The sequence below is a fragment of the Pieris napi genome, chromosome 15 (assembly GCF_905475465.1).
Source record: "Pieris napi chromosome 15, ilPieNapi1.2, whole genome shotgun sequence".
Lineage (NCBI taxonomy): Eukaryota > Metazoa > Arthropoda > Insecta > Lepidoptera > Pieridae > Pieris > Pieris napi.
Genome location: NC_062248.1, coordinates 11,913,664 through 11,939,396, shown reverse-complemented (window position 1 = coordinate 11,939,396; position 25,733 = coordinate 11,913,664). Strand labels below are relative to the sequence as shown.

At 37.4% G+C, this 25,733-nt stretch overlaps 1 protein-coding gene across 1 annotated transcript in view; it reads left to right on the top strand.

Moving 5' to 3' along the window:
• LOC125056879 (chymotrypsin-2-like) overlaps nucleotides 1-25,475 on the top strand; it is a 30,722-nt gene extending 5,247 nt beyond the window's left edge. The window contains exons 4-5 of the mRNA XM_047660197.1: nucleotides 24,488-24,643; nucleotides 25,285-25,475. Of these exons, the coding sequence (XP_047516153.1) occupies nucleotides 24,488-24,643; nucleotides 25,285-25,431 (303 nt within the window). The 3' untranslated portion in view covers nucleotides 25,432-25,475. The remainder of the gene's footprint in view (nucleotides 1-24,487; nucleotides 24,644-25,284) is intronic.
• Nucleotides 25,476-25,733: the final 258 nt, after the last annotated feature.

Below are 25,733 nucleotides of genomic sequence, written 5' to 3'. Positions count from 1 at the left end.
TATAAGAGCATACATAAGACGTCGCGGAGAAGAAACAATTCGTACATTAGTTTACAAATCACATATTAATAATTAAAAATGTAAGAAAAAAAACAACATCATTAAACATCTAACATAAAACTGTAATCAAAATCACTTTGATTGATGGCTGGAAGTGTTCCATAGTTCGTTTCACAAGGCATTTTCTTTTGCGAACTAAAGAACTGTGGAATCGACTCTCGGAGTCTTCCCTGAGAGATACCAACCTCCAAGAGACCTCAAACTATTCAAAGTTGGAAAGTACTTCTCTCTCGAAGGCCGGCCCTTTTTGTCCCCTATTATATAAAGAAAATAAAATAAAATAAAAAAAGAATACTAATAAATTTAATTTACTTAGTACGACAAGTCGGCGATCACTAACGCATCCCAAAGTGGAATAATAACATTACTATTTAATACACATTATAAGGGAACAATGTAAAAAACAAAAAAAAAGGGTGCGTGTACTTATGTACGTGCGTAAGAAGTTATACTTCTTTGGCATTATTAAAAATAGGTTGGCTTTGTTCCACCTCCAGTTTTTGATGTTTCACAGCGATAAGATGACAACTCTTTTTTTGTATTCAATATAGTGCACTTACACTGATTCATCAATTGTTTTTTGTCTCTTGTCCTTATATTTGCTAGATTAAATCAGAAAAATTACATGTTTTGATTAAACAATGTGGTCATTTTTTTAATCAAAACATTACTCGATAATAATAATACATACGGATAGTTAACCTCAATTGTATTAAAGCACTTAGGAAGGTTGATGAGCACAATTTTTTCACAAATATTAATTAGTATTGGTTTAAATATTCAATTTAAATCACTTCTGATTATAATTCAAAAAGCATTGCTAAATTTCTTTGAAAAAATAATTAAAACTCCTTTATTTGTTTAAAAGGTAAATGACAAATGTCATTATGGTCATTCAAAATTCTTGGCATACGAACTTCACGCATATTCTATTTCTTTTTACTTGTAGATAGTCTTATTCCTATCTCGCTCGCGCACGCTATAATCACACTCCTAATTTTGTCACAGGTGCGCGCGCATTGTAAAATTTCACTCTCATAAATTTATCATATCGCGCCTAAAGAAGTATAACTTCAAAAAAAAAAATTTAGAACACGAAAGGACGAAACAATAAAGACACATAGGTCGCCATCAGCTTTATAAGTCCCCCATTATTCGTTTCATGACTAAAAAGCAGTGGAATAGCACGACGACGATATGGAACGACGGGCTTCGAAGTGATACGGGTGAAATTTCGTATTCAGCCCCAAACAACTTCTCTGAATTCTCTCTCCATGGTAAAACTGGTAGAAGATAGAGAGAGATCCCACATCTCTGCGCAACGCCAAGTTAAAAAGTGTTAATTGTCTAAATTTTCATCATTGTAGACAGAATATAATATTTATTTGATAAAAATTAGATTGATTATTGAAGGAAAATAACTACTTCAAACATATTTTGGGTTCCTTCCTAGTATAAATTCAAATAAAAACAATTCAATGAAGTGTATTACATAATAAATATCATGTAAAGAAATAAATGAAAAAAAATGCCTAGCCAATAATAACCTACTATAAATATGGTGAAAATGTTGTTCCCTTATTCTTTCGTGACAAATTATGTACCTACTGTACAATCCATCTATCAATGGAGCAACTTAAGTAAGTAAGTACTAGGTTATAAGTAAGTAATAAGTTTATTTATATTACAGTACATATTAATGGTTACGTGTTTTGTTTATAACTTCCAATTAATAGTTAATTTACAATGTGCACTTATCTGAAACAGAAGGATGTTTAATCCAACACCTTAATGTTATATCAACATGTATGTTGTACCTAAAAGTATAGAAGCCTTAATTGGGTTTTGATAAGAAATCATTTATTATCAATTGAAGGATAGTTGAAATTCAATAATTTGAACACAACTTCTACACAGGCAACACAAGCAACATTTTGAACTTTTGGTACGCTGAAATTATTAAATTAATTAAAGCGGTAACGCAACTGAATCTCTCGGCTGCATTTCCAGACTTTGGGGCGATCGTCAACATCCACGACTGTTTTAATGTAAAGTGAGAACAAACCGTGATCCATGTGGTATCAAATTATTTCAGTATAATTAGTAGATATTATTATTATTTTCTTATGTAGCCAAGATCACATTTCAAGGATCGTCAGGCTCGCTTAAATGTCATTGCTTGTGGCGGCTTCCATGCGTCGGGTTGTCTCTCTCCCTAAAGTATGGCGAGGGGGCCGATGGCTGGCCATGCGTCATTCTCATGAACAAGTTCTACTTGTGGTGACTGGTCGTACTTGAATTCGTGTATGCGGTGGTGTTAGTTATTTCGACTATGTATTTGCGTGTTGTTCCCACGTGAATGTAAGTGCGTGTTCCTATTTCACCATGCCTCCTGCTGATGGAGGATAAATCTTTGTTTTTAATTTATTTTATTATTATTTATTACTTGTCATGTGGAACATGGTGTAATGGTTGCAGCTCCTTACAAAAATTGTGTAAAACAAAAAAACTTAGCGATTAAAAAAATGGCGGAGAGTTTGTTGTCAGTTCTTCTCTTCCGTTCTACGCCCTTGATTTGAGAACTGGCAGTAAATGTAAAATTTGAAGCATTTAATATAAAAAAAAATTTTGTCGTTTATAAGTGTACATTGTGTTACCTATTTATGAATAAATGATTGTTGACTTTTGACTTTTCGATTACATATAATATTTTAGTATAGGTACCTACTTATAAAAATACTGATATTTTACAAAAAATATGAAACTTAAGCAACAACCTTCATGATAATTTTCCTTTTCTCATTTTATGTCTGCAGGAGACAAGGCAAGATCAAGAATGCATCAAATCGCTTCTGAGATAAAAATTATAATTATGTTGCTACATATAAAAAGGTTTATCTATATCAACTATTTATCAGCTGATACTAGGTTAATTTTTATAGAGCACCAATTAATTTCTTAGTTATTCGAAAAAAGCGATTTTACAATCTTTTACAAGCTCTTTCGTCGTACCTACATTTTATTCGCCATCTTCTGTAACTACAATAGGACTTAGGAATCATTTTTGATTAAAAAATGCGTGGCATATCCACGTTTTATGAAATATGCAAATTCTTGATTAGAAAACGTTGACGTCATAGTTTCAATGTCAAATAACAATAAAGTGGTTCGAATATATTCAATTACTTTTTATGCTAATTGCTTAAAAATCATTAATTTTGACAATGTTTTCGTTTTTAATTATCAGATAAAATGTAATTTAACATTGTATTAGAGTTTTTGTACTATTTCTAAAAAAATAGAATACATGGTCTATATAAAAAGAAATGTTTATAAATGAATATTTTATATTTATATTTATTTATTTCGTAATCCTACAGCTAACATAAATTATAATAACAAACAGTTACACTGAATATATAGCCAGAGATGGAATACATAATACATTTTACTACCAAAAGGTTCAAAAATTTACAAAATCAAACAAACAAAAAAAAAATTATTCAATTCATTCAACTAAATAATACCTAATTTGGCTGTGTTGTGTGATGGTGTAAGAGTGAGTGTAAGTACGTGAAGGTGTGTATGTGGGGTATGCTTATGATGCAGGTGATTTTGCACTATGGATATTCTTAATACTCCTTTTAACCATATTCCGCGACAGCTTAAACAGGTCAAGGCTTAAATATTGGTCGTTGTATGTCCGGGCTGCGCGATATAAAATGAGTTTTTTGCATAGTTAGTGTTAATGTGAGGAACATGAAACAAAGCACGATTACGAGTCTGGTAGGCAGAAAAAAGGAAGGGCAATTTTTCTAGCAATTGCAATAGCTGCAATTAATTTTATTTGAGATGATGTCATGTAGTAGCAATAAATCATATTGTTTTCGTCGAGAGTCTAAAGTATTAATTTTAAAATGTTCACACGCGTCTTTATATGTATTAAACTTACTGTAGGTCTTATAGGAGATAAACTTTAAGAAGTCTTTTTGGATCTTTTCAATTTTTTCTTTGTGTACAGTGTAACTAGGTGACCAAACCGAGCAACCACATTCGAGAATACTTCTTACGTATGTATAGTATAGAACTTTCATACAGTCGACATCATGACAATGTTCACTAACACGCCTTACAAAACCAAGCTGCCTATAGGCCTTGTCAACTATTGTGTCAATATGGTTATTATACGTCATTTTATAGTCTAACCATATACCTAAGTCACGAACACAATCTACTTCTTTTACGGATTTGTTATTAATATGATAGCTAAAGTTAATTTTGTTTTTTTTCTGGTGAATGTTATTTTGACACATTTAGAAGTATTAACCGATATTCGATTTTGTCTATAATAATTGGAAAGGTTATTTAAGTCAGCCTGAATTTTGTGACAGTCTCCTTCTTTGTTTATTTTTAAGTATATCTTTTTATCATCAGCGAACATAAGGTAATTTGAATCTTTAATGCTACTATTTATGTCATAAAGATATGCAGGGGACCCAATATAGATCCTTGAGGAACTCCAGAACTTATACGAACAAAGTCACTTCTAGCACTGAAATATGTGTATTCACTACAGAAATATTAGTAAGCATTGATGATGGGCGTCTCAAAGATATCCTTTATTCTACTGTTAGTCGCATGGAGGGCACTTATTGTAGGCGAGAAAGGAGCTCAAGAGCCCGAGACCCGAGTGGTGGGTGGCCAAGACGCACCCGAAGGGCTTGTGCCACACCAAGTCGCGCTAAAAACAAAAAAGAACTGGGCTTTCTGTGGCGATACATACATATGTGCAGTAAATCGCTGATCTAAGTGTGTAACAGGCTGCCGTTTTTTGTCTGAGCTTTTAAAATTATATGTAATAAGTTTGAATTTTTTTTCAGTCGCCAACCATCAGAGTTTACCGCTGTAGTTGGTACATTATCTAGAACGAGAGGTGGTACATCGTATGAAATAAGCAAAGTCATTGCTCACAAAGAACATAACCAGCCAAATAGGTACAACAACGATATTGCTGTTATAAGTACGAAAAAGACCATCGAATTCAATAAAAAAGTTCAGCCCCTGCCATTACCCACAAAGAATATCCAGTCTGGATTGTCGTGTATACTGAGCGGCAGGGGTCAACTTGTGAGTTAATAATTTTGTGGATATATATATTTCTAATTGAAGATAGTTGTATCACCTAAATCGAGGAGAGATGTGGGTACCGCGGCACAGTTAACATTACCTCTGTATATTTATTAAAATTAAAAATAGAATTTGTGAGTTAAAAGGTTAAAACACGGGAACTATGATACTTTAAGCAACAGCCCTGCGATTCTGTAACTCACTTTTCGAACTCACACAGCGGTTTTCGCATCGGCGGTCGCTCTGAAATCAGTCGTGAAGCAGTCATTTTATGATTTGGCATTCTGAGAAGGTAGTTTATTGTTTATCATTTATATTTTGTTTATTATTATATATATATATATGTATTAATTGTAAAAATTATAATAATTTTTAAATGTATGTACCTACCTTATGAATATCGTATGAATGTAGGGTATAATAATAATAATAAAGCCACTATAAAATAAATAAAAAATAAATAAAAATCACTTTATTTGACGAAAGACATTTGGTACTTACATTCTAAAGGTTATAAACATACAATCAGCGTTGCCATACGTCCCGATTTTGGCGGGACGTCCCGATTTTTTAATGAAAATGAAATGCCCCGCGCAGGATAGACTTTTTCCCACTTTTTGGGGTTAACTCAAGACACCACTGCCATGCTCAGAAATGGCACCAGCTCTTTTAACAGGTACCAAAAGAAGATACCAGGTATATCATGTACTCATTCCTCAGAGTTCTGACAATTATTTGAAACGCCATAATTGTCTAATGAATACTTTTTTTGGTTTAGTTTTGTTTATTTTATTTTTTTTATTAAGAAGACAAGTATTTAACGACAGGGTAAATCTGTTTTTAAATATCACCTTTAGTAACTATGTCCCGCTATCGACGAGAGATTCCCGCTTTTTTAACTCAAAAAGTTTCAAAATCCCGCCTTGACAATAAAAAAATCTGGCAACGCTGCATACAATATGCAACGAATCGTTGTGTTTTCACTATTAATTTTGTTCAACCTCGTACATAAAATAATTCTATATGCACTAGCGATTAAACTAGGCCTAGCCTGTATCTTAAACGCTAGTTCCTTCCAGTGTCTTTAACAAATTGGTTAGGTTGTTTGTCATAAGATATTTATACGGGTTATATTTTTATTGTTTATAAAACTAAATGAGGGTAGAATCTAAAAAAAGTTGTTGCAATTGGTTAGACTATAGTAAATGTGACCCCCCCAAGGTCCAAGCCTTGACGTGGCGGGGGGGCTCTAGTACTTGGAGTGCAAGCCAGCACTTTAGGGAAGCCGATTGGACCGATGGGAAGGTTCTCAGTAGGCTTCTTTAAATAGAAGAAACTTGATGAACAACAGGCGCGTGAAGCACGTAGAAGTAGTGTTCTTTGAGGGAAGGTGTGCGTCATCTATTTTCGCACGTGGGATGGCCGGCTTGCAAAGCCAGCGTTTTTGGTGTATCATGTTATCTGGGGTGTAAGCCAGCACCTTGGGGAAATGTATCGACCGAACTTTTGTAGTAGCCTTTAAAGGCAAGAGGTGCGTTTTATTGCGTACGTGGGATGGCCAGCTCGTATAACTGGCGTTTGTGAATATCAAGAGCATTGCTCTTGGCACACTGTATTTGAAACTTGTGGAGTTGCCAGACTTCCATAGATCACGACCCCAGGTGGCGAATAGGGGTCCTCGCACTCGCCCGCGGGGGTACCGGTTGGACTTCCGACATCCAACTGGCGTGGACCAAAACTGGTGGGCTCAGGGCGTGCCCCCGGTTCATTTTGAATCGGTAACGACCGGTGTTGAGCGCATATTTTTGCGTTGAGTTGGTGAAGAGCTTGCGTGTCTTTTTACATTTGTAATGCTCAGTAGCTTCTGCATATTGTAGATGACCTTCTAGGTCAATGGCGCGACGGATCTGGTGACTGCGATAAGCAGTTTCTGGGTGGGTTTCGACTCTCCGTCGGGCAACCTGTTACCTCCGGCGTGTGTCGTTGTCATGTCTAGCGGCATGCTTGTGGCCAGGGGGGCTTGCCTTTATTGGCCGGCCCTGAGAGAAAGGAAAATCTCAATAAAAAAACCCTTAAATTCCCGACATTGGGGCGCCTTGTAGGTTTTGCGCGGTGTCGGTTACCTGTATTTACAGGTGGCTGGTGAGTAAAGTCAGTCGCTAGCGGCCAGCCCTCGGATACCACCCGTCCTCCGAGTGGTATAAGGGTTACCTAGGTGCAGGGGGCACCACCTGGGTGGACTGTGTATTTCCCCCATGGAAAATAATTTATGAAATGACAACAATAAATAATCTAATAAACAAAAAAACCAAATCAAAAGAAGATGTTAGTGTGGAGATGCCGTGTGATGCGGCTGAGCAGGAGGCTGGAGTGGCAACGGCGGGCGATCAGTTTGTTTTGCCAGCGCCCCCCAGTGATATTATGTTGGAGTGCCCTGAGATGTCGGATTCTTCCACATACTCAGGTGTTGAAGCAAGGGAGTCTTTGACAGTTTCATCGCGGTTTTGGAGCTCCCGGAAGCGTTTCAGAGAAGTCGCTGACACTGATTCAGATATCGCTAGAGAGGCGACTTCAAAGATAACGCGGCGTAAAGGCAGAGGTCGGCCATCCACTAAGGGCGAGAATGTGGATCCGGTTCCTGCTAATAAATCTGCCAAGTTAAAAGAAACTAGAGCTGAGAAAAAGGCTCGCGAGGAAGAAGAGCTTTTGGCCTTGGAAATTAAAGCTCGAGAAACACAATGTACTCTATCTTCTGTCTTGGTGTCGGAACAGGGCGAGGATATGTCATTGGATTTAGTAAAGAGGATTGAGGCTAGCCTGGGAGTTGTTGAAAAGGTCGCCACAAAATCGTCCAATATCAAAGGACAATGGGTCCATATGGCTAAAAATGCCATTGCGGACATGCGGAAGGATATTGGGGTGCTTGCTAAACGTTCAGTTTCTGAGGAAACTCGATCTCTGCGTGAAGACAACGAGCGCCTCAAAAAGCAAATTGAGATACTCCAGCAGGATATGACGGATCTTCGGAAACATGTTGGAGTTAATTCAAAGGAGCCACCGCTCACTCCTTCTCTCCTCGAGGAGTTTGAGGCAAATCTGATGCGCCGTATCGGGGATAGATTAAATGCACGGTTTGAGAGTCTAGAGCCTAGGCTTAATCCTGCACCTGTATTAAGACCTTCTCTAGCCGCGGACCGACGCAAGGTCGTTGGGCCCCCTAGATTTGAGTCAGGTCAATCCCAGGATAATAGACAGGTGAATAGTAGAAGCTTGGTGCAAGCAGCATCTACTGCTTTGCCCCAAGGACCATCCTCTATTTCAAAAAAGAAGAAAAATAAAAGAATTGCAGGAGAGGAAATATTGGCCATTGAAAAGGTATCTGCTATTACTCAGCCCTCGCCTCTGCAATCGGCTTCCAACCTTTCTAAGGAACATTGGTTGATTGTTGGGAAAAGAAAGAAAAGGAAAAGGAAGAAAAGGGAAAGTTCAGGTGCTGTGTTGGCTCAACCAACTGTAACAGGTTTTCAGGCACCAGTTAAAAAGCCAAGACTGCGTACTCCCCGAACAGCTGCTGTTGTTGTAACTGTCCCGGCGGAAATTCAGAAAAAAGGCGTAACATATGCGGAGGCTATTAAAGAAGCGAAAGGCCAGATTAGGCTAGAAGAGTTGGGAATTGAAGCAGTTAGGTTTAGACGTGCCGCAACTGGTGCTGCCATTATACAAGTCACTGGTGAAGGTGGAGGAGATAAAGCAGATGTTTTGGCTAAAAAATTAAGGGAGTTGTATGGTACGAAGGGCATCCTTGTATCGAGGCCTGTTAAATCTGTTGAGGTAAGAGTATCAGGCTTAGACGATTCTGTTACTGCTGACGAAGTAAAATTCGCTGTGTGTAAAAAAGGGGAGTGCTCATCCGATCATGTTAGAGTTGGCGAAGTTCGTCAGGATAAGTCAGGTCTCTTTGCGGTGTGGGTGAAATGCCCGGTGGAAGCTGCAAAGAAATTGTCTGAAGGTCGTCTGCTTGTAGGCTGGACTTCAGCTAGGGTGACGGTGCTGCAACAACGAGAACTTAGGTGCTTCCGCTGTTTGCAAGCTGGTCATGTTGCAGCTCGTTGTACGGCGGAAATAGACCGTAGTAAGTCTTGTTACCGGTGTGGCCAGCCAGGCCATCGTGCTTCTGTTTGTTCATCCAAACCACAATGTCCTCTGTGTATTGCGGCAGGTAAAACAGCTGATCATCGACTGGGGGGGAAAGCTTGTACGGCTCCCAGTCAAAAGATGCCGAGAAGATTCAACACGAAGGTTTCAGTAGAACCAACCTTAAGCGGTGACATAATGGAGACCCAAGAAATTGTAATAAGTTAGTATGGATCTACGCTTTATTCAATCTAACCTGAACCACTGTGCAAGTGCTCAAGATCTTTTAATTCAGAGTTTGACACAGTGGATCGTTAATATAGGGATTGTTTCAGAACCATACATGGTTCCAGATAAAAACAACTGGGTCGGTGACCGTGATGGTCTTGTTGCGGTTTTTATAAATGATGTCAACTTGCTGTCAGTTGCTTCTACAATGCAGGGTAGAGGTTGCGTTGCTTTAAAAATTGGCAGAATTGCAGTTATTGGTGTTTATTTTTCCCCAAATAAAACGCTTGCTGAATTTGAAACGTTTTTGTCCGAACTGGGCTGTCTGGTTTCATGGTGTCGACCCCTCGATTTTATAGTCGCTGGAGATTTCAATGCTAAATCTACAGTGTGGGGGTCTCCAGTATCTGACGAACGTGGTGACGCTTTGTTGGATTGGCTAGCAACTCAAAATTTAGTGTCACTGAATCGGGGTAATGTTCAGACTTGTGTACGTATGAATGGTGGCTCTATTGTGGACGTTACTTTTTCAAGTCCTGCTCTTGCAAGTCGTGTTTATGGATGGAGGGTGTTGTCAGAAGTTGAAACTTTATCAGACCACAAGTACATTCGTTTTGATATCCTCGATTCCACTGTAAGCTTACCGGGTCCTGCTCCATCTGAGATAGGTCCTAGATGGTCCCGAAAATATCTAGACAAAGATGCGCTTACCGAGGTATCCTTAGTAGAGGCTTGGAATCCCAAACCTTCAAATTTTACAATTGATTCTGAGGTAGAATGGTTTAGGGACTCACTGACTCGTATCAGTAACGTTGCTATGCCCCGGATCGGTCCCATCTCACCCAAGCAAAGCGTCTATTGGTGGTCATCTGAACTAGCCCGACTACGAATGGAGTGTGTTAAGGCGCGTCGCCGTTACACGCGTTTTAGAAGAAGGCATCTCAGTTATCGTGATCCGGACGAAGAGGCAAGTTTATATACTTCTTATCAAGAAGCAAAAAGGGCTCTTCGGTTGGAAATAGCTGAAGCAAAGGATAGGGCATGGAAGGAGCTCCTGAACTCTTTGGATCGTGATCCTTGGGGGCGACCGTACAATATTGTCATGAGTAAACTCCGTCCCTGGAGGCCGCCGCTAACATCCACAATGGAGCCGACGTTTCTGGGGATGGTTGTTACATCGTTGTTTCCTTGTGATTCTACTCCTTTTATTAATGTTGACTTCGATCATTCAGAAGATATTCCTGAGGTGTCAGAGGGTGAGTTAGGGGCTGGTGTTTTTAAAATTCAAAACAAAAAAACCGCTCCTGGTCCAGATGGATTGCATGGAACGGTTTGGGCGCAATCTCTTAATAATGGCTTATTTAACAGATTTCGAGATCTCCTTTCTGATCTTTTGAGGAAAGGCATATTCCCTAATAGCTGGAAAGTTGGACAATTGCTTCTTCTTAGGAAGTTCGGGAAACCGGTAGATTCACCTTCGGCCTATCGACCTATTGTTTTACTTCCTGAGGTGGGCAAACTGTTTGAGCGAATAATTGTCTCGCGCCTCGAGAAGCATCTTCAGACTATTGGTCCAAATCTGTCTGATACTCAATTCGGTTTTCGGCGTGGTCGCTCTACAATTGACGCTTTAGCTAAGTTAAGGGACTTGTGCGAAGAAACTGTCTCTGGGGGTGGGGTTGTGTTGGCGGTTTCGCTAGATATTGCGAATGCGTTCAATACTATTCCCTGGAGAGCGATTATGGATGGTCTCCTTTATCATGGTGTGCCTGTGTACTTACGTCACGTAGTAGGAACTTATCTCTCTGATCGATCGATCATTTATCCAAGTCGGGAAGGTTGGAGATGCTATCAGGTTCGATGTGGAGTTCCACAGGGGTCTGTTCTTGGGCCCCTTTTGTGGAACATTGGATTTGATGCAGTCCTTCGAGGTAGACTGATGCCAGGAGTAGGTTTAATATGTTATGCGGATGATACACTTGTGACGGCCAAGGGATGTAATTATCAGGAGGCGAGTTTGTTAGTTACTGCTGGAGTGGAAGAAGTAGTGACTCGTATAAGACAACTTGGTCTTCGAGTCGCTCTACAAAAATCAGATGTCATATGTTTCGCTAGGAGGTCACCACCTAGAGGCGCTGAGATAATAGTGGATGGTGTTCATATGGCATTAAAATCGACGTTGAAATACCTCGGGTTGGTTCTTGACGCCCGATGGACTTTCAAGGCTCATTTTGCTGCCCTGGAACCCAAGCTTGATTCAACTGCAATGGCATTGGGTCGTATAATGCCAAATATCGGTGGGCCAGGCGGGGGCTGTAGGCTCCTTTATGCTGGTGTGGTGCGTGCAAAGGCGCTTTATGGGTGTCCGATATGGGCAGATAAGTTGTCTTTTTACAACAAGGCTTTACTGAGACGGTCACAGCGTAAAGTTGCCATAAGAATTGCTAGGGCATACCGTACCGTATCCTGTGACGCGGCATGTGTCATAGCCGCCACTCCGCCTTGGCATTTGGAAGCTTTGGCTTTGGGTGAAATTTTTTGGAGACGAGCTGAAGCCAGGAGTGGTGGTTTTGACCCACCTCTGGAGGTAGTCAAGGTCTGGAAGGAGGAGTATCGCCGCCTAATTTTGCTAGAATGGAGGGATGAGTTAAGTGAATGTCGGTTTGGTTTACAAACCGTTGATCTTATTCGTCCCTTCTTGAAACACTGGGTGGACCGACGGTGGGGATCGCTTTCCTATCGGCTCGTTCAGGTTCTCTCTGGGCATGGATGCTTTGGGAGTTACCTGCATCGAATCGTTGGGAGAGAGGCGACACCTGCTTGTCATCATTGTGACTGTAGAGAGGATACGGTGAGGCACACTGTTGAGGAGTGTCCGGCTTGGCACGGCTTTCGCTCGGTCCTTGCTGATAGCATTGTTGGCAATCTGTCGCTTCCACTTATTATCCAAAGAATGGTGGAAGCTGACAATGACGGCCCATGGAATGCCTTCAAGGCTTTTTGTGAGGCCGTCATGACTGAGAAAGAGAATGCGGAGCGTCAGCGCGAAAACAATTCTGATGCTCCGCCGGTAAGAAAACGACGACCGGGGCAGCGACGCCGTGCTTTCGCACGTCTGCCCTAAGTTAAGATGCTGATGATTTGTTCGTGGGAGGAGTCACGTTGATATTGTGGCATTCGCGTTTGGCGGGGGTAAGGATAGGGCACAGCTGTTACCTGCCTCCGCCCTTTGGCGAGCCGAAGGCATCCGTCAGGTTTTAGTGGGTAGGTATTATGTCTGAGTCCCACATAATCCCTGCTGGAGTAAAATTCAGCAGGGATATGCGTAAAAGCATTTCCTGACGTTAAAAAAAAAAAAAAAAAAAAAAAAATAGTAAATGTGAACTTCAACAATTTTTTTTTTTTTAATCTTGTGGATGAGAAACTTGAATTTGAGATATGAATTTATTGTCGTTATAATTTATATAATTACGGAATCTAAAATTTAGTATTAAGATTTTATATTTAATTTACATTTCAGCACACTCTTAGGACTAAAGTTAGATATTTTAAAAAGGAAAATTTTATTATTTTACATTAGTAAATGTAGTGTATTGACTAAATAAAGTGTTGCTTGGTTGTCTAATGCGCCTACGTCACTTGTCAGACTGTCAGTCGTAATCCGACACCCGAACGGAGTGTGTGTTGTGGTGTTGGTGAGCTGTAAAACACTTCAAGAAGCAGGACATTACATGTGGCGACGAGGAAAAAAGTGAGTACACATACCTAAGTAAAAAAAAAGAGGGAAAGATACGGTGCACTAAACAAGTGACGTCATTCCCAGAGTACTTTGCCTATAATTTACTATGACCCGGTTGTTTTAATCATTAGCTATTGACAGCAGAAACAGTTGCATCTTGACTTCTGAACGAATGAGGATAATTTTATTGTCGACGGGAAATATGAACAGCACTTAGGTACTTATTGTTTTCATATTTCATAAATGTTTTGCTTGTATTACAATATTTAATATTGTCGTACCTACATTTAAACAGTAAGCAACAAACCTCTGCAATTACTGAGCTAAGGATATAAACAAATAATTACCTATAGGTTCAGCTAAGCTAAACTACGGGTACCTACATTGAATGTACGATTGTTTTGTAGCACCTACCTACATAGTGATAGAAATATATTGTACTAGTAGACCGGCCCAGCGCTGCTGTGGCTAAGGTTTTTGTTATATTACAAAGTAGTAAACTATTCAAGGGAAACGGTAGGAGAATACCAGTCATGGGGACCACCATGCTTTATGGTGGTTATGCCATTAAATTGTAGAAACGTTAAAAGAATTATATGAAACGTTGGTACTTTTAACACAGCGCCATCTGTTAGAATGGTGACTATTAAATAAGAAACAAATATTTTGCAATAAAATAATATTGCGGGTATAAATTGAGGTGTGTCCTATCTTTTAAGTTAGATCAAGCTGCGCACGGTGTGCAAATTTGATTGATATCGGTTCGGTAGTTTAGGAGTCCATAGCGGACAAACAATGTGACCTGGTTCTGGTTCGGTCCTGTTGGATCTGGTTCACTAAATTAATTAAAACTATGTGGTTGTGATTAATACTGTAAAACAAAAGGGAGTATCTACTCAAAGCAGTTGGAACCCAACTGATCATTAAATTGATACCAGTAAATAAAAATAAAAGCAGACTAAAAGTCTGATCATTAAATTGATACCAGTAAATAAAAATAAAAGCAGATTAAAAGTGTGATCATTAAATTGATATCAGTAAATAAAAATAAAAGCAGATTAAAATTCTGATCATTAAATTGATACCAGTAAATAAAATAAAAGCAGATTAAAATTCTGATCATTAAATTGATACCAGTAAATAAAAATAAAAGCAGATTAAAAGTCTGATCATTAAATTGATACCAGTAAATAAAAATAAAAGCAGATTAAAAGTCTGATCATTAAATTGATATCAGTAAATAAAAATAAAAGCAGATTAAAATTCTGATCATTAAATTGATACCAATAAATAAAATAAAAGCTTTACAATAAAATTATTATTGTACGTTAGTACCCAACTTAGCAGATTAAAAATCTGATAATTCAATTAATACGTTTGTTGGTATGAACAGCTTAAGTAGATTTATGCGGATAAAAATATAATCCGATCATTACATTCATACAAGATCATTTAAGATAAAATCTACAAACTTAGCAGATTCAAAATCTGATAATTAAATTTATACATTTGTTGGTATGGACGGCTTATGTAGCTTTATGCGGATAAAAATATAATCCGATCATTAAATTGATACGAGATGGAAGCATCTGAGATCAAATCTAACTGCAGATACATAGATATCTGAATCATTAAATTGATAATTCCTGGTCGCCCCAAAGATGTCACTCCTTTACTGGAAAAGTTCGACTGTAACGGTAAATCTACCTCAATGGGTGCACGATGGGAGCGATGGAAACGAGCACTATTCATTTACCTCGAAGCGTCTAACATTGACGAAGACGTAAAGAAAAGGGCCTCTATTCTACATTTCGGCGGGCTAGACTTACAGGAAGTGTTTTACAACATTCCTGGAGCTGATGTCGAACCAACTGAAGGCAAAGACGTGTTTGAAGAAGCAATATCTAAACTTGATGCCTACTTTGCACCAGAAGAAACAGAACAAAGTATACGAGAGAGATATATTCAGGCTCCTTAAACAAGAACCTGACGAAAAAAATTGAAATTTGTGGTGAGACTGGGAAAACAAGCTGATAAATGTCAGTTTGCCGACAGAGATGAAAACATTATCGACCAAATAACGAAAAAATGTTTTCTACCCGAACTGAGACAAACGATATCACAGATTGGGGATGAAATTACATTAGAGCAAGTAATCACCGAAGCAAATACTCTTGAAGTTGTTAATAAACGAGGAAAACAAGAAGTAAACAGGATGGATAGTAAATTTAAAGGGAACTTTGATAAATTAAAGAATTTTGTACATGGATTCGGTAGATGTGGTAAACCTAGACATGCTGGAAATGATGCAAAATGCCCAGCAAGGAATAAAGTGTGGTCTTATGGGGTATTTCAGACAATACTGCCGAACGAAACAGACGTTGAAGCGGAAAGTGGAAATATTATAATAATATAGACATGAACAAAAGAAAGGTCGTTTCGACAGGAAGAAGAACTTAAACATAGGGATATTATAGAGCCGATAGTGGGTTCTTCTAAATGGGTGTCCCCTGTAGTGCCGGTGCTGAAAGGAAATGGAGCCATTGTACGAGAAAATTACCGCACCTAAACAAGTTGCTACCTAAAATGAAAAATGTAAAAGTATTTACAAAATTGGATATTAAAGACGCATTTCACCAACTTGAAATAGATCCTGCTTCAAGAAACAAACACCTTTATAACCAGTAAAGGCTTATTCAGATACAAGAGACTCATGTTTGGCATATCATGTAACCGAAAACTGGGGACCAGAACAAAAGGGGTATTCTAAGTCGTTGAAGGAAATCATGACAAATATTCCTAGCTTAGGGTATTATAATGTTAGCGATCGTACGATTGTCATAGCAGATGCTAATCCTGTGGATTTAGGTGGAGTTTTAGTTCAAACTAATTCCAAAGGTGAGCCCAGGATTATTGCATATGGCCACAAAACTCTGACTGACTGTGAACGCCGCTATTGCCAGACAGAAAAAGAAGCGTTAATTCTCGTGTGGGCGGTGGAACATTTCCACATATTCCTTTATTGTAAAAGATTTGAACTTATAAGAGATCATAAGCCGTTGGAGGTAATATTTGGTCCTAAATCTAAACCATGTGCAGGGATAGAGAGATGGGTTATGCGCTTACAATCTTACGACTATAAAATAGTTTACCAACCAGCGAAAACCAATATCGCCGTATCATTGTCGAGACAACAAATAAGCAAAAATGCGGAGAAATCCCTGATAAAATTGGAAGACAATCACATTTGTCATATTGTAGAGTTTGCCCGATCTCGTGCTGTTTATATTAAAGAAATAATAGATAGCACAATGGACGATAGGGAAATACTAAACGTGAAAGAGGGTTTATATCGGAACATATGGAACGACGACGTGAAGTTGTATAAAATCTTACAAAATGAACTTTGTTTTCATGAGGGTATATTATTGAGAGGAATGAGAATTGTGGTTCCCTCGGCACTCCGTAAAAGAGTTTTGGATGCAGCTCACGAGGGACATCCCGATATCGTGTCAATGAAGGCGAGACTTCGTACGAAAGTCTGGTGGCCTAGATGCGACAGAGGCTGATAAAATTGTTAAAACCTGTAAAGGATGTACTCTTGTATCTGCACCATGTCCACCAAACCCTATAAAACGGCGTGAGTTTCCAGAAGTGCTTTGGATTGATATCGCAATTCATTACAAGTGGTCACCACATATTATAAAGAAGTGAAGATTTGTCGCAAAATTACCTCTACTGAAATTGTAGCCAAACTTAAAGGAATATTCAGTCGATTAGGAAATCAATAACTGCAGATAATAGAAGACAGTTACTCAGCCAAGAGTTTAAATCATTTCTAACAGAAATAAACATTATTCTTTTCAATACAGTACCATATTGACTGCGACAAAGCGGAGAGGTCGAAAGACAAAACTGTGTCATACTTAAACGTCTTAAAATAAGTATAGCTGAAAATAAAGACTGGAAGGAAAGTTTACTGGAATATTTAACCATGTACAACACATTCTGTTACTGGAAGAACCTCATCAGAACTTTTCATCAAAAGGAAGTTTAGAGATAAATTACCTATGGTAAACGATACAATAGAGAGGACAGCACAAGACACTGAGGTTAAGGATAGAGAAAAAAAAAAAGAAAACAAATGGGAAAAGAAATCGGATACGATAAACGGAAGGCTGGATAGTGTGATTTAATACCAGGAGACATAGTGTATATAAAAATATGAATAAAGGAAATAAATAAAAATAAAATAAATAAATCCAGAAACACACACGGTGGAAATCACGAAAGGAGGAGATATCACGGTTAGATACGATGAAACCGGTCAAACTCGAAGAAGGGACGTTGTACATTTGAAAAGAGTTCAAGGGGAATGGAATATCTGAAAAGAAATGAAGTTAACGACGAGGAAATCAATGTCGGAACTTAACCCTAGTGTAGCTGCATAAAACTTTAATTTCATTAATTTTGTTGATTCATGTAAAATCCATCACATTACATCCAAGTTACATTAATGAGTTATCAGAGAGATATAATCAATAAAAACAAATAAAACAAAAAAGGATGTAGTGTATTGACTAAATAAAGTGTTGCTTGGTTGTCTCATGCGCCTACGTCACTTGTCAGACTGTCAGTCGTAATCCGACACCCGAACGGAGTGGTTGTGTGTAGGACGTTTGTACAAGTGTTGTGGTGTTGGTGAGCCGTAAAACACTCCAAGAAGCAGGACATTATAGTAAACAAGTTTTCTATTTCATTATATTTCTGAGTTTTTAGCCATTCAACCAGTTTTACATTCATAGATATTAAGGGGATAAATATTAAGAATTTTATTCAGTCTATTGTACAACATGGGGCCTGTATAGCATTGAAATTTTTGTAAGTAGCTTGTTTTTGCTTGAGTGGTGGGACAGACTCTATGTGTTCGTCTATTTGCGATGGCATCATCATAAATTAATTTTTTATGTTGGTAGATTATTATATTTTTAATGTATAGTTGTCTGACTGTTAGGACGTCGCATTCTGAATAAAGGTCGACCGTATATATTTTCTATACTTTAAAAGTTACAAATCAGATGCATGTTAGTTTTGTTATATGTATCTATTTCTTCGTGTTCTATGGATCCCTTATAAGTAAAGGCTGAACTTTCCATTTAAGTTTGTTCTTCGCTTTCTCCATCCACTTATCCCCGGAAAATCTCACTTCTTCCAGATGTCGTCTGCCCATTGTTTTTGTGATCTTCACACGTTTATTTTTCCTGGAGGTGTAATGTATATGTCGCAGTAAAGTAGTTAAATCAGAGAGTTAATTGAATCTCTAGACATTTAATTAAATAAGGCAATCGAGTGGCCTTACTCAATACTCATGGCCGGACGCTTGACTGCGATCGGACCAGGGCTTGGCCAGGTGACTTTCATTGCGATTCGTTTTGATAGTTGGAAGTGTTTATGTTCCACATAAACTAATAATGTACTTCCAGGTTTGGCGGTGGATACGTAGTGTGCGCACGAGTGTGTGAAGCACACGCGCGGTCTGGGAACGCGTCTCGTAGCATGTTCCTCACGCCACGCTCACCGCCGCACACGCCGTCGCCGTTCACTTAATCGTGCCCATTCTCGTCACGGGTGAGATGAAATAGACTCAGTCACGTTTGAAATGTCGAAAGTTCAGATTTTTATTCAGTTTTATTTCCAGAGTCGGGAAAGGAAACGGTGACGCCGGTGAGTTCAATATTGATCAATTATCGAGTGATGAGTGAGCTGCAGAGGGACGGCCTCGTGGAAGACTTTACGCTCAACCAGACGTCGCTCGAACAGGTCCCACTTTTAAGTAAAATTTATTAAAGATTTGGTTCTATGCGTTTATTAACTTGTGCAGAAAAGCGTATGGAGCATACAACTCTATTTGATATCTGCTAGAGGAAATAATGAAACGGTAAATGTCCTTTATTATTAGGAATAAAAATAATAAAATTATTCTGTTAACATTATATCATGAAACGGCACGACGCCATTGAGTGATCAGGCATCGATATGCGCAGATGTTAAAAAGCTGTATTTTACTATCTAAATCAATGTTTCCCAACGTGGGGCCCACGCCCCACATTTGCCACAAATTGCCCAATTTGATTAAGCGGGGCTATTCGAAAATTTATAATTTTTTAAATAATTATTAGTAACTTCAGATTTTCATTATGTTTTGAATTCTACTAATCTAAAAATTCGATTATATATATAGTAAAACGTGAATATAATCTTTTCAGATGTTCCTAAAAGGATTGGCCGATATCGACGCATTTACTCCAGAATCGGAAACCGCTGCTGTGCCCCACCTCCGCTACAGAAGAAGCAGCGACGAGCTCAGCACAGTCACTGCTCTTTGAGAATTATTAGAAATTAACTCTTTTGCATATCATGTCGTTAATACTTTAACCCTCTTTGGCTGAACCACGGCTTTGAAAAAGTAATGAAGACTGCATCAGATGTATGAATTATCATAGGTATACTAAGGGCACCGGTTCCAACTCCTCAAATAAAAAGATAATATACATTTTAATTAGAATTTATTATATGTAATATGTATCCAATAAGGTAGTATTGTGAGACTCGGTTCCACCAAACGGTATTAAATCAAATTTACTATTCCGTCCCTAATTTATCCTTTAATAATAGTCTATTATAATAGTATGACAAACTTAATAATAACAATCATATACATGACAATGTTCCTAGGATTAATTTTATTTAGATTTAGATTGAATTATTATCTAAAGGGTTATTTGTAACATTGCGTAGTTCGTAAGTGACTTCAATGCTGTGATAAAATATAAAATAAATAAAATGGTTTTGGTATTTATTTTCTTAATAATAGTGAGATCAAGTTATAGAGAGCATTATATAAGAGAAAAATACATAAGAAGTCGCGGAGAAGAAATAATCCGTACATTCTTTTACAAATCACATATTAAAAATAACATATTAAGAAAAAAAACAACATCATTAAACAACTAACATAACTGTAATCAAAATCACTGATTGATGGCTGGAAGTGTTCCACAGTTCGTTTCACAAGGCATTATCTTTTGCGAACTAAAGAACTGTGGAGTCGACTCCCGATGGGAGTCTTCCCTGAGAGATACCAACCTCCAAGAGGCCTCAAACTATTCAAAGTTAGAAAGTACTTCTCCCTCAAAGGCCGGCCCTTTTTGCCCCCTATTATATAAAGAAAATAAAATAAAAAATAATACTAATAAATTTAATTTACTTAGTACGACAAGTCAGCAATCACTGACGCATCCCAAAGTGGAACAATGTCCAAAACAAAGAAAAATCATAATTTTAGAACAAGAAAGGACGAAATAATAAAGACATACACATAGGTCGCTATCAGCTTTATAAGTCCCCCATTATTCGTTTCATGTCTAAAAAGCAGTGGCAGCAAACTCTTCCGTTCTACGCCCTTGATTTGAGAACTGGCAGTAAATGTAAAATTAGAAGCATTTGATATGTAATTTCTTTTTTGTCGTTCATAAGTGTACATTGTGTTACCTATATGAATAACATTCACAACTGCTTTCTGTCGGTAAATGTTTGTTTCAGAGAGCCCAACGTCTTTGTGATGATGCCCACCTCGAGGAGGAACTACAGCATGTCAAACAGGTGCTACACCGAAACAAGCTGCGCATCCCCCGGCTGCATCACAAAAACAAAAACAAGACACAAACAGTTCCCCGCCAGCCAGCCTACTTGCCATATGTAAAGGGAGTTACAGATAGAATTAGCCGGATCCTAAAACGAGCTTCTATTCATACAATTTTCAAGCCGCACAAGAAGATTCAGCAATTCCTAAGACCAATCAAAAGTAACACCCCATTGCAAGATGCAGGTATATACAAACTGGATTGCGACTGTGGCCTGTCTTACATAGGGCAAACTAAACGCAATATGTCCAGCAGACTCAAAGAACACATTGCAGACATAAGACATAGACGACACACAAAATCAGCAGTCTGTGAACACATACTAGATAGGCCTAATCACTACATACGCTTTGACCAACCGAAAGTACTTGCGAAAGAGAAAAGATTCTTCCCAAGATTGGTACGCGAAGCCATTGAAATCAAAAAACACCCCAATTTCAATAGAGAAGACGGCCTAAAATTGTCAAACACCTGGGATCCAATAATATCCAAATTAAAATCTCAAAAAGAAAAACAATCCGCGAAAATAGAGGACACCGTGAGCCATTTTTGCCAAAACCCTCCATCTTTTAGTCGATACCAACTCCGGGGAAATAAATACAGATAATGCAATTTCTCTGCAGCTGTGATACTTTTTGACATTCAACATCTTTTGTCTTCAGTCACCATGACCACGCACGCTGTAAAGCACGCGAAAAGTCGGATAAATTTAAAATTATGTTTAAATAGTTGTAAATTTATAATAATACATAACTTCAATCCGTTCAAAAAAAAGTTTTTTGACCTTCATGATAATTTTCCTTTTCTCATTTTATGTCTGCAGGAGACAAGGCATGATCAAGAATGCATCAAATCGCTTCTGAGATAAAAATTATAATTATGTTGCTTCATAATATAAAAAAGTTTATCTATATCAACTATTTATCAGATACTAGGTTAATTTTTATAGCAGCACCAATTAATTTCTTGGTTATTCGAAAAAAGCGATTTTACAAGCTGTTTCGACGTACCTACATTTTATTCGCCATCTTCTGTAACTACAATAGGATTTAGGAATCATAATTATTATTAAAAAATGCGTGGCATATCCACGTGTTATGAAATATGCAAATTCTTAATTAGAAAACGTTGACGTCATAGTTTCAATGTCAAATAACAATAATTTGGTTCGAATATCTGTAAGTAATTATTGTGCTAATTGCTTAGTACCTAATCATTAATTTTGACAAGGTTTTCGTTTTTAATTATCAGATAAAATGTAATTTAACATTGTATTAGAGTTTTTGTATTATTACTATAAAAAAATAGAGTACATGGTCTATATAAAAAGAAATGTTTATAAATGAATATGTGTATTCACTACAGAAGTATCATTGATGATGGGCGTCTCAAAGATATCCTTTATTCTACTGTTAGTCGCATGGAGCGCACAGGGTAAGTTTTCTTTATATTCTGTTTTATCAATTTTTTTTATTTATATACAAATTAAGTACAGTGCCTTTTATTGTAGGCGAGAAAGGAGCTCAAGAGCCCGAGACCCGAGTGGTGGGTGGCCAAGACGCACCCGAAGGCCTTGTGCCACACCAAGTCGCTCTGAAAATAAAAAAAGATGGCTGGACTTTCTGCGGTGCCGCTGTCATCTCCGACAGATGGATACTGACAGCTGCCCATTGTGTCTTAAGGTATAATAATAAAATGAGGGGCTGCCGTTTTTTGTCTGACCGTTTGAAATTATATTTGATAAAGTTTAAATTTTTTTCAGTTTTAAACCATCCGAATTTACCGCTGTAGTTGGTACATTATCGAAAACGAAAGGTGGTACAACGTATGAAATAAGCAAAGTCATTGCTCACAAAGAATATGACAAGCCAGATTGGTTCTATAACGATATTGCTGTTATAAGTACGAAAGACTATCGAATTCAATAAAAACGTTCAGCCCCTGCCATTACCCACAGAGGATATCAAGTCTGGATTGTCGTGTATACTGAGCGGATGGGGTAAACTTGTGAGTTAATAATTTTGTGGAGATATATATTTCTAATTGAAGATAGTTGTATCATCACCTAAAATCTAAATCGAGGAGAGATGTGGGTACCGCGGCACAGTTAGCATTACCTCTGTATATTTATTAAAATTAAAAATAGAATTTGTGAGTTAAAAGGTTAAAACACGGGAACTATGATATTTTAAGCAACAGTTTTACATAATAAATTGTTAACAATCAATACAGTGTATTATACAGTGATTAGTTAGTCGTGATCGAACAATTTCTTACTCGCCATACCGCGTTGGACAATTCTCGTATGGTTGTTGTTAGACATCAGAATAATTATTGCAAAAAACAGACATATAAGAGTGAAGCGATCAAGTACTTTAAAATAAAACCTAAAAACTGTTTTGGATAAATCGTAATTGTGTTTTTTACGATTTATTCGCCAGACAAATAATTAGTTGTTTAGCACTTGTAACAAGTTGTTAGGAACATCGTGCACCTTGTTGCTTCATCGAATCTGGCGCTCACATACCTACGAAACGAAGTTAACTTTTTATTTATTTCTGAAGACTTTTCCAAAGAAGTGTTAGAAAAAAGGAAATTATTAAAACCAAAATTAATAGAAGAACTAAAGAAAGGTAAGATTGCATATTTAAAATATGATCAACTTATAGTCAAGGAAAACGGTTCTAACACAGGCAAAAAGAAGAAAGAATTATCGGCTTCTCCACAAACTGAGATTGAGAGAGAAAAAGGAAATACTGCCATAATAAAGTACGATAAACTTATATCCCGTGAGAATATTCATATTCAATAAAATAAAACAAAGAATAAGCAACAACAGCCTGGCTATAAAAATAAAAGCCACAAGGTCAAATAGTGTCACCGAAGGTGCCATAAAACCATGCATGAATTTCTTGACAAGTGAAAATACAACGAACAAAAATGTATAGCAACAAAACTCCTCTCTTCACATCGATATTTCAAATAAACGAACTTCAATTAAAAACATAATTTTCCAACCCGACTGGTCACCGTGGAAGATTACGACCAAAACCCGCCAAAGATACTCTCTATATAAATATAAATCTCAAACTCAACCTTAAAAATTTCAAAAATCAGGCGGAAGAGAGACCCTTAGACCGCTGGGAAGATGATCTGAAAAGATCAGCTGGCATAAACTGGCACTCCATAGCACCGACATCTTTGGAGGAGGCCTTTACCCAAACCGGGGTTCCTGTTAATTCATAAATAAATAATATATTTACATACCTATATTACTAACATAATCTAAGTTAACCTATTAACAAAAATCAATATTTTATTATATAAAAATATTTAATATAGCAACTACCTACCAACTGTTGTAAAACAGGAAATAAAAAGGTTTAAAACTTATTATTTGTATATTTCTATCAATGGATATTATAGAAACAATTATTTCTTGCGAATTGTATTTTTAAATAAAAATTGAATTAATAGGTAATTTGTATACTTTTAGAGCGCTGGTTGGTCCTCGCCTGACAAATTGCAGTATCTGTATGTAAACACTTTAACTAGCGACCAGTGCAATAAGAAGTTAAATAAAAAGGATGGAGTCATTATTGGTTCCAGCCAAATGTGTACCCTTAACGTACGTGAAGAAGGAATATGCCAAGTGAGTATATATTTAAAAAGCGCGTCACGATTTCTTGTTAATAGGCACGAAACATTGAGAGCTGAATCATTTTGCAACTAATCTTTTTAATCGGTAAACGACTACACAGCCTAGGGGTGCAGATACATCAAAGTAACTTCTTAGTAATAACGATTATTGACTTTCGTAACAGACAATATAATTTTTATGAATTATCGAACAATAATGACATTCCAGAGATAGATAGTCCACTGATATTGTCTAATTATTACTTGTTATAGTATATTTTTACGATTCACTATTTTAAATTGATTATTTTTTGAGGACTCGATGTAAACGTTGCGACTACCCTCAGTGCCTAAAAAAATAAAAAAACTCTGTGACTAACGAAAACTGTGACTGGATGAATGTTGCTCAAGACAAAGAGAAATGGAAAAATATGAAGGAGGCTTTTTACCCTAAAAAAGGGGCCATACAAAAACTAGACCACTTAAAAATTAAAAATAAATCTAACTTAAATTTTGTTTAAAACTCATACTAACTTAACTAATACTAATATTAAGGAATGAAACTAACCAATTGTTGTATAATTAATAATAATAATGACATTCCAATTAACTATCCGCATGCAATGTACAATGTTTGTAATTGGAAATTTTCAGGGTGATTCAGGCGGCAGCTTAGTGTGCAACGGCACCTCAGCCGGTATCGTGTCCTTCAACTGGCCCTGCGCTGAAAATATACCTGATGTGTACACTAACACGTACAGGTATATATCTTGGATAGAAGAAAATACTAAATCACCCTAAGCATTATCAATTATAAATTGTTATAAATGCCGTTCTAAAAAATATTATACGTTTTTTATTTTGTTGTAATCCTTAAATTGCCTCTTTGGCTGAACCACGGGTTTGAAAAAGTAAAGACTGCATCAGATGTAAGAATTATCTTATACTAAGGGCACCGGTTCCAACTCCTCAAATAAAAAGATAATATACATTTTAATTAGAATTTAATATATGTTTCCAATAAAGTATTATTGTGAGACTCGGTTCCACGAAACGGTATTAAATCGAATTAACTATTCCGTCCCTATTTTAACCTTTAATAA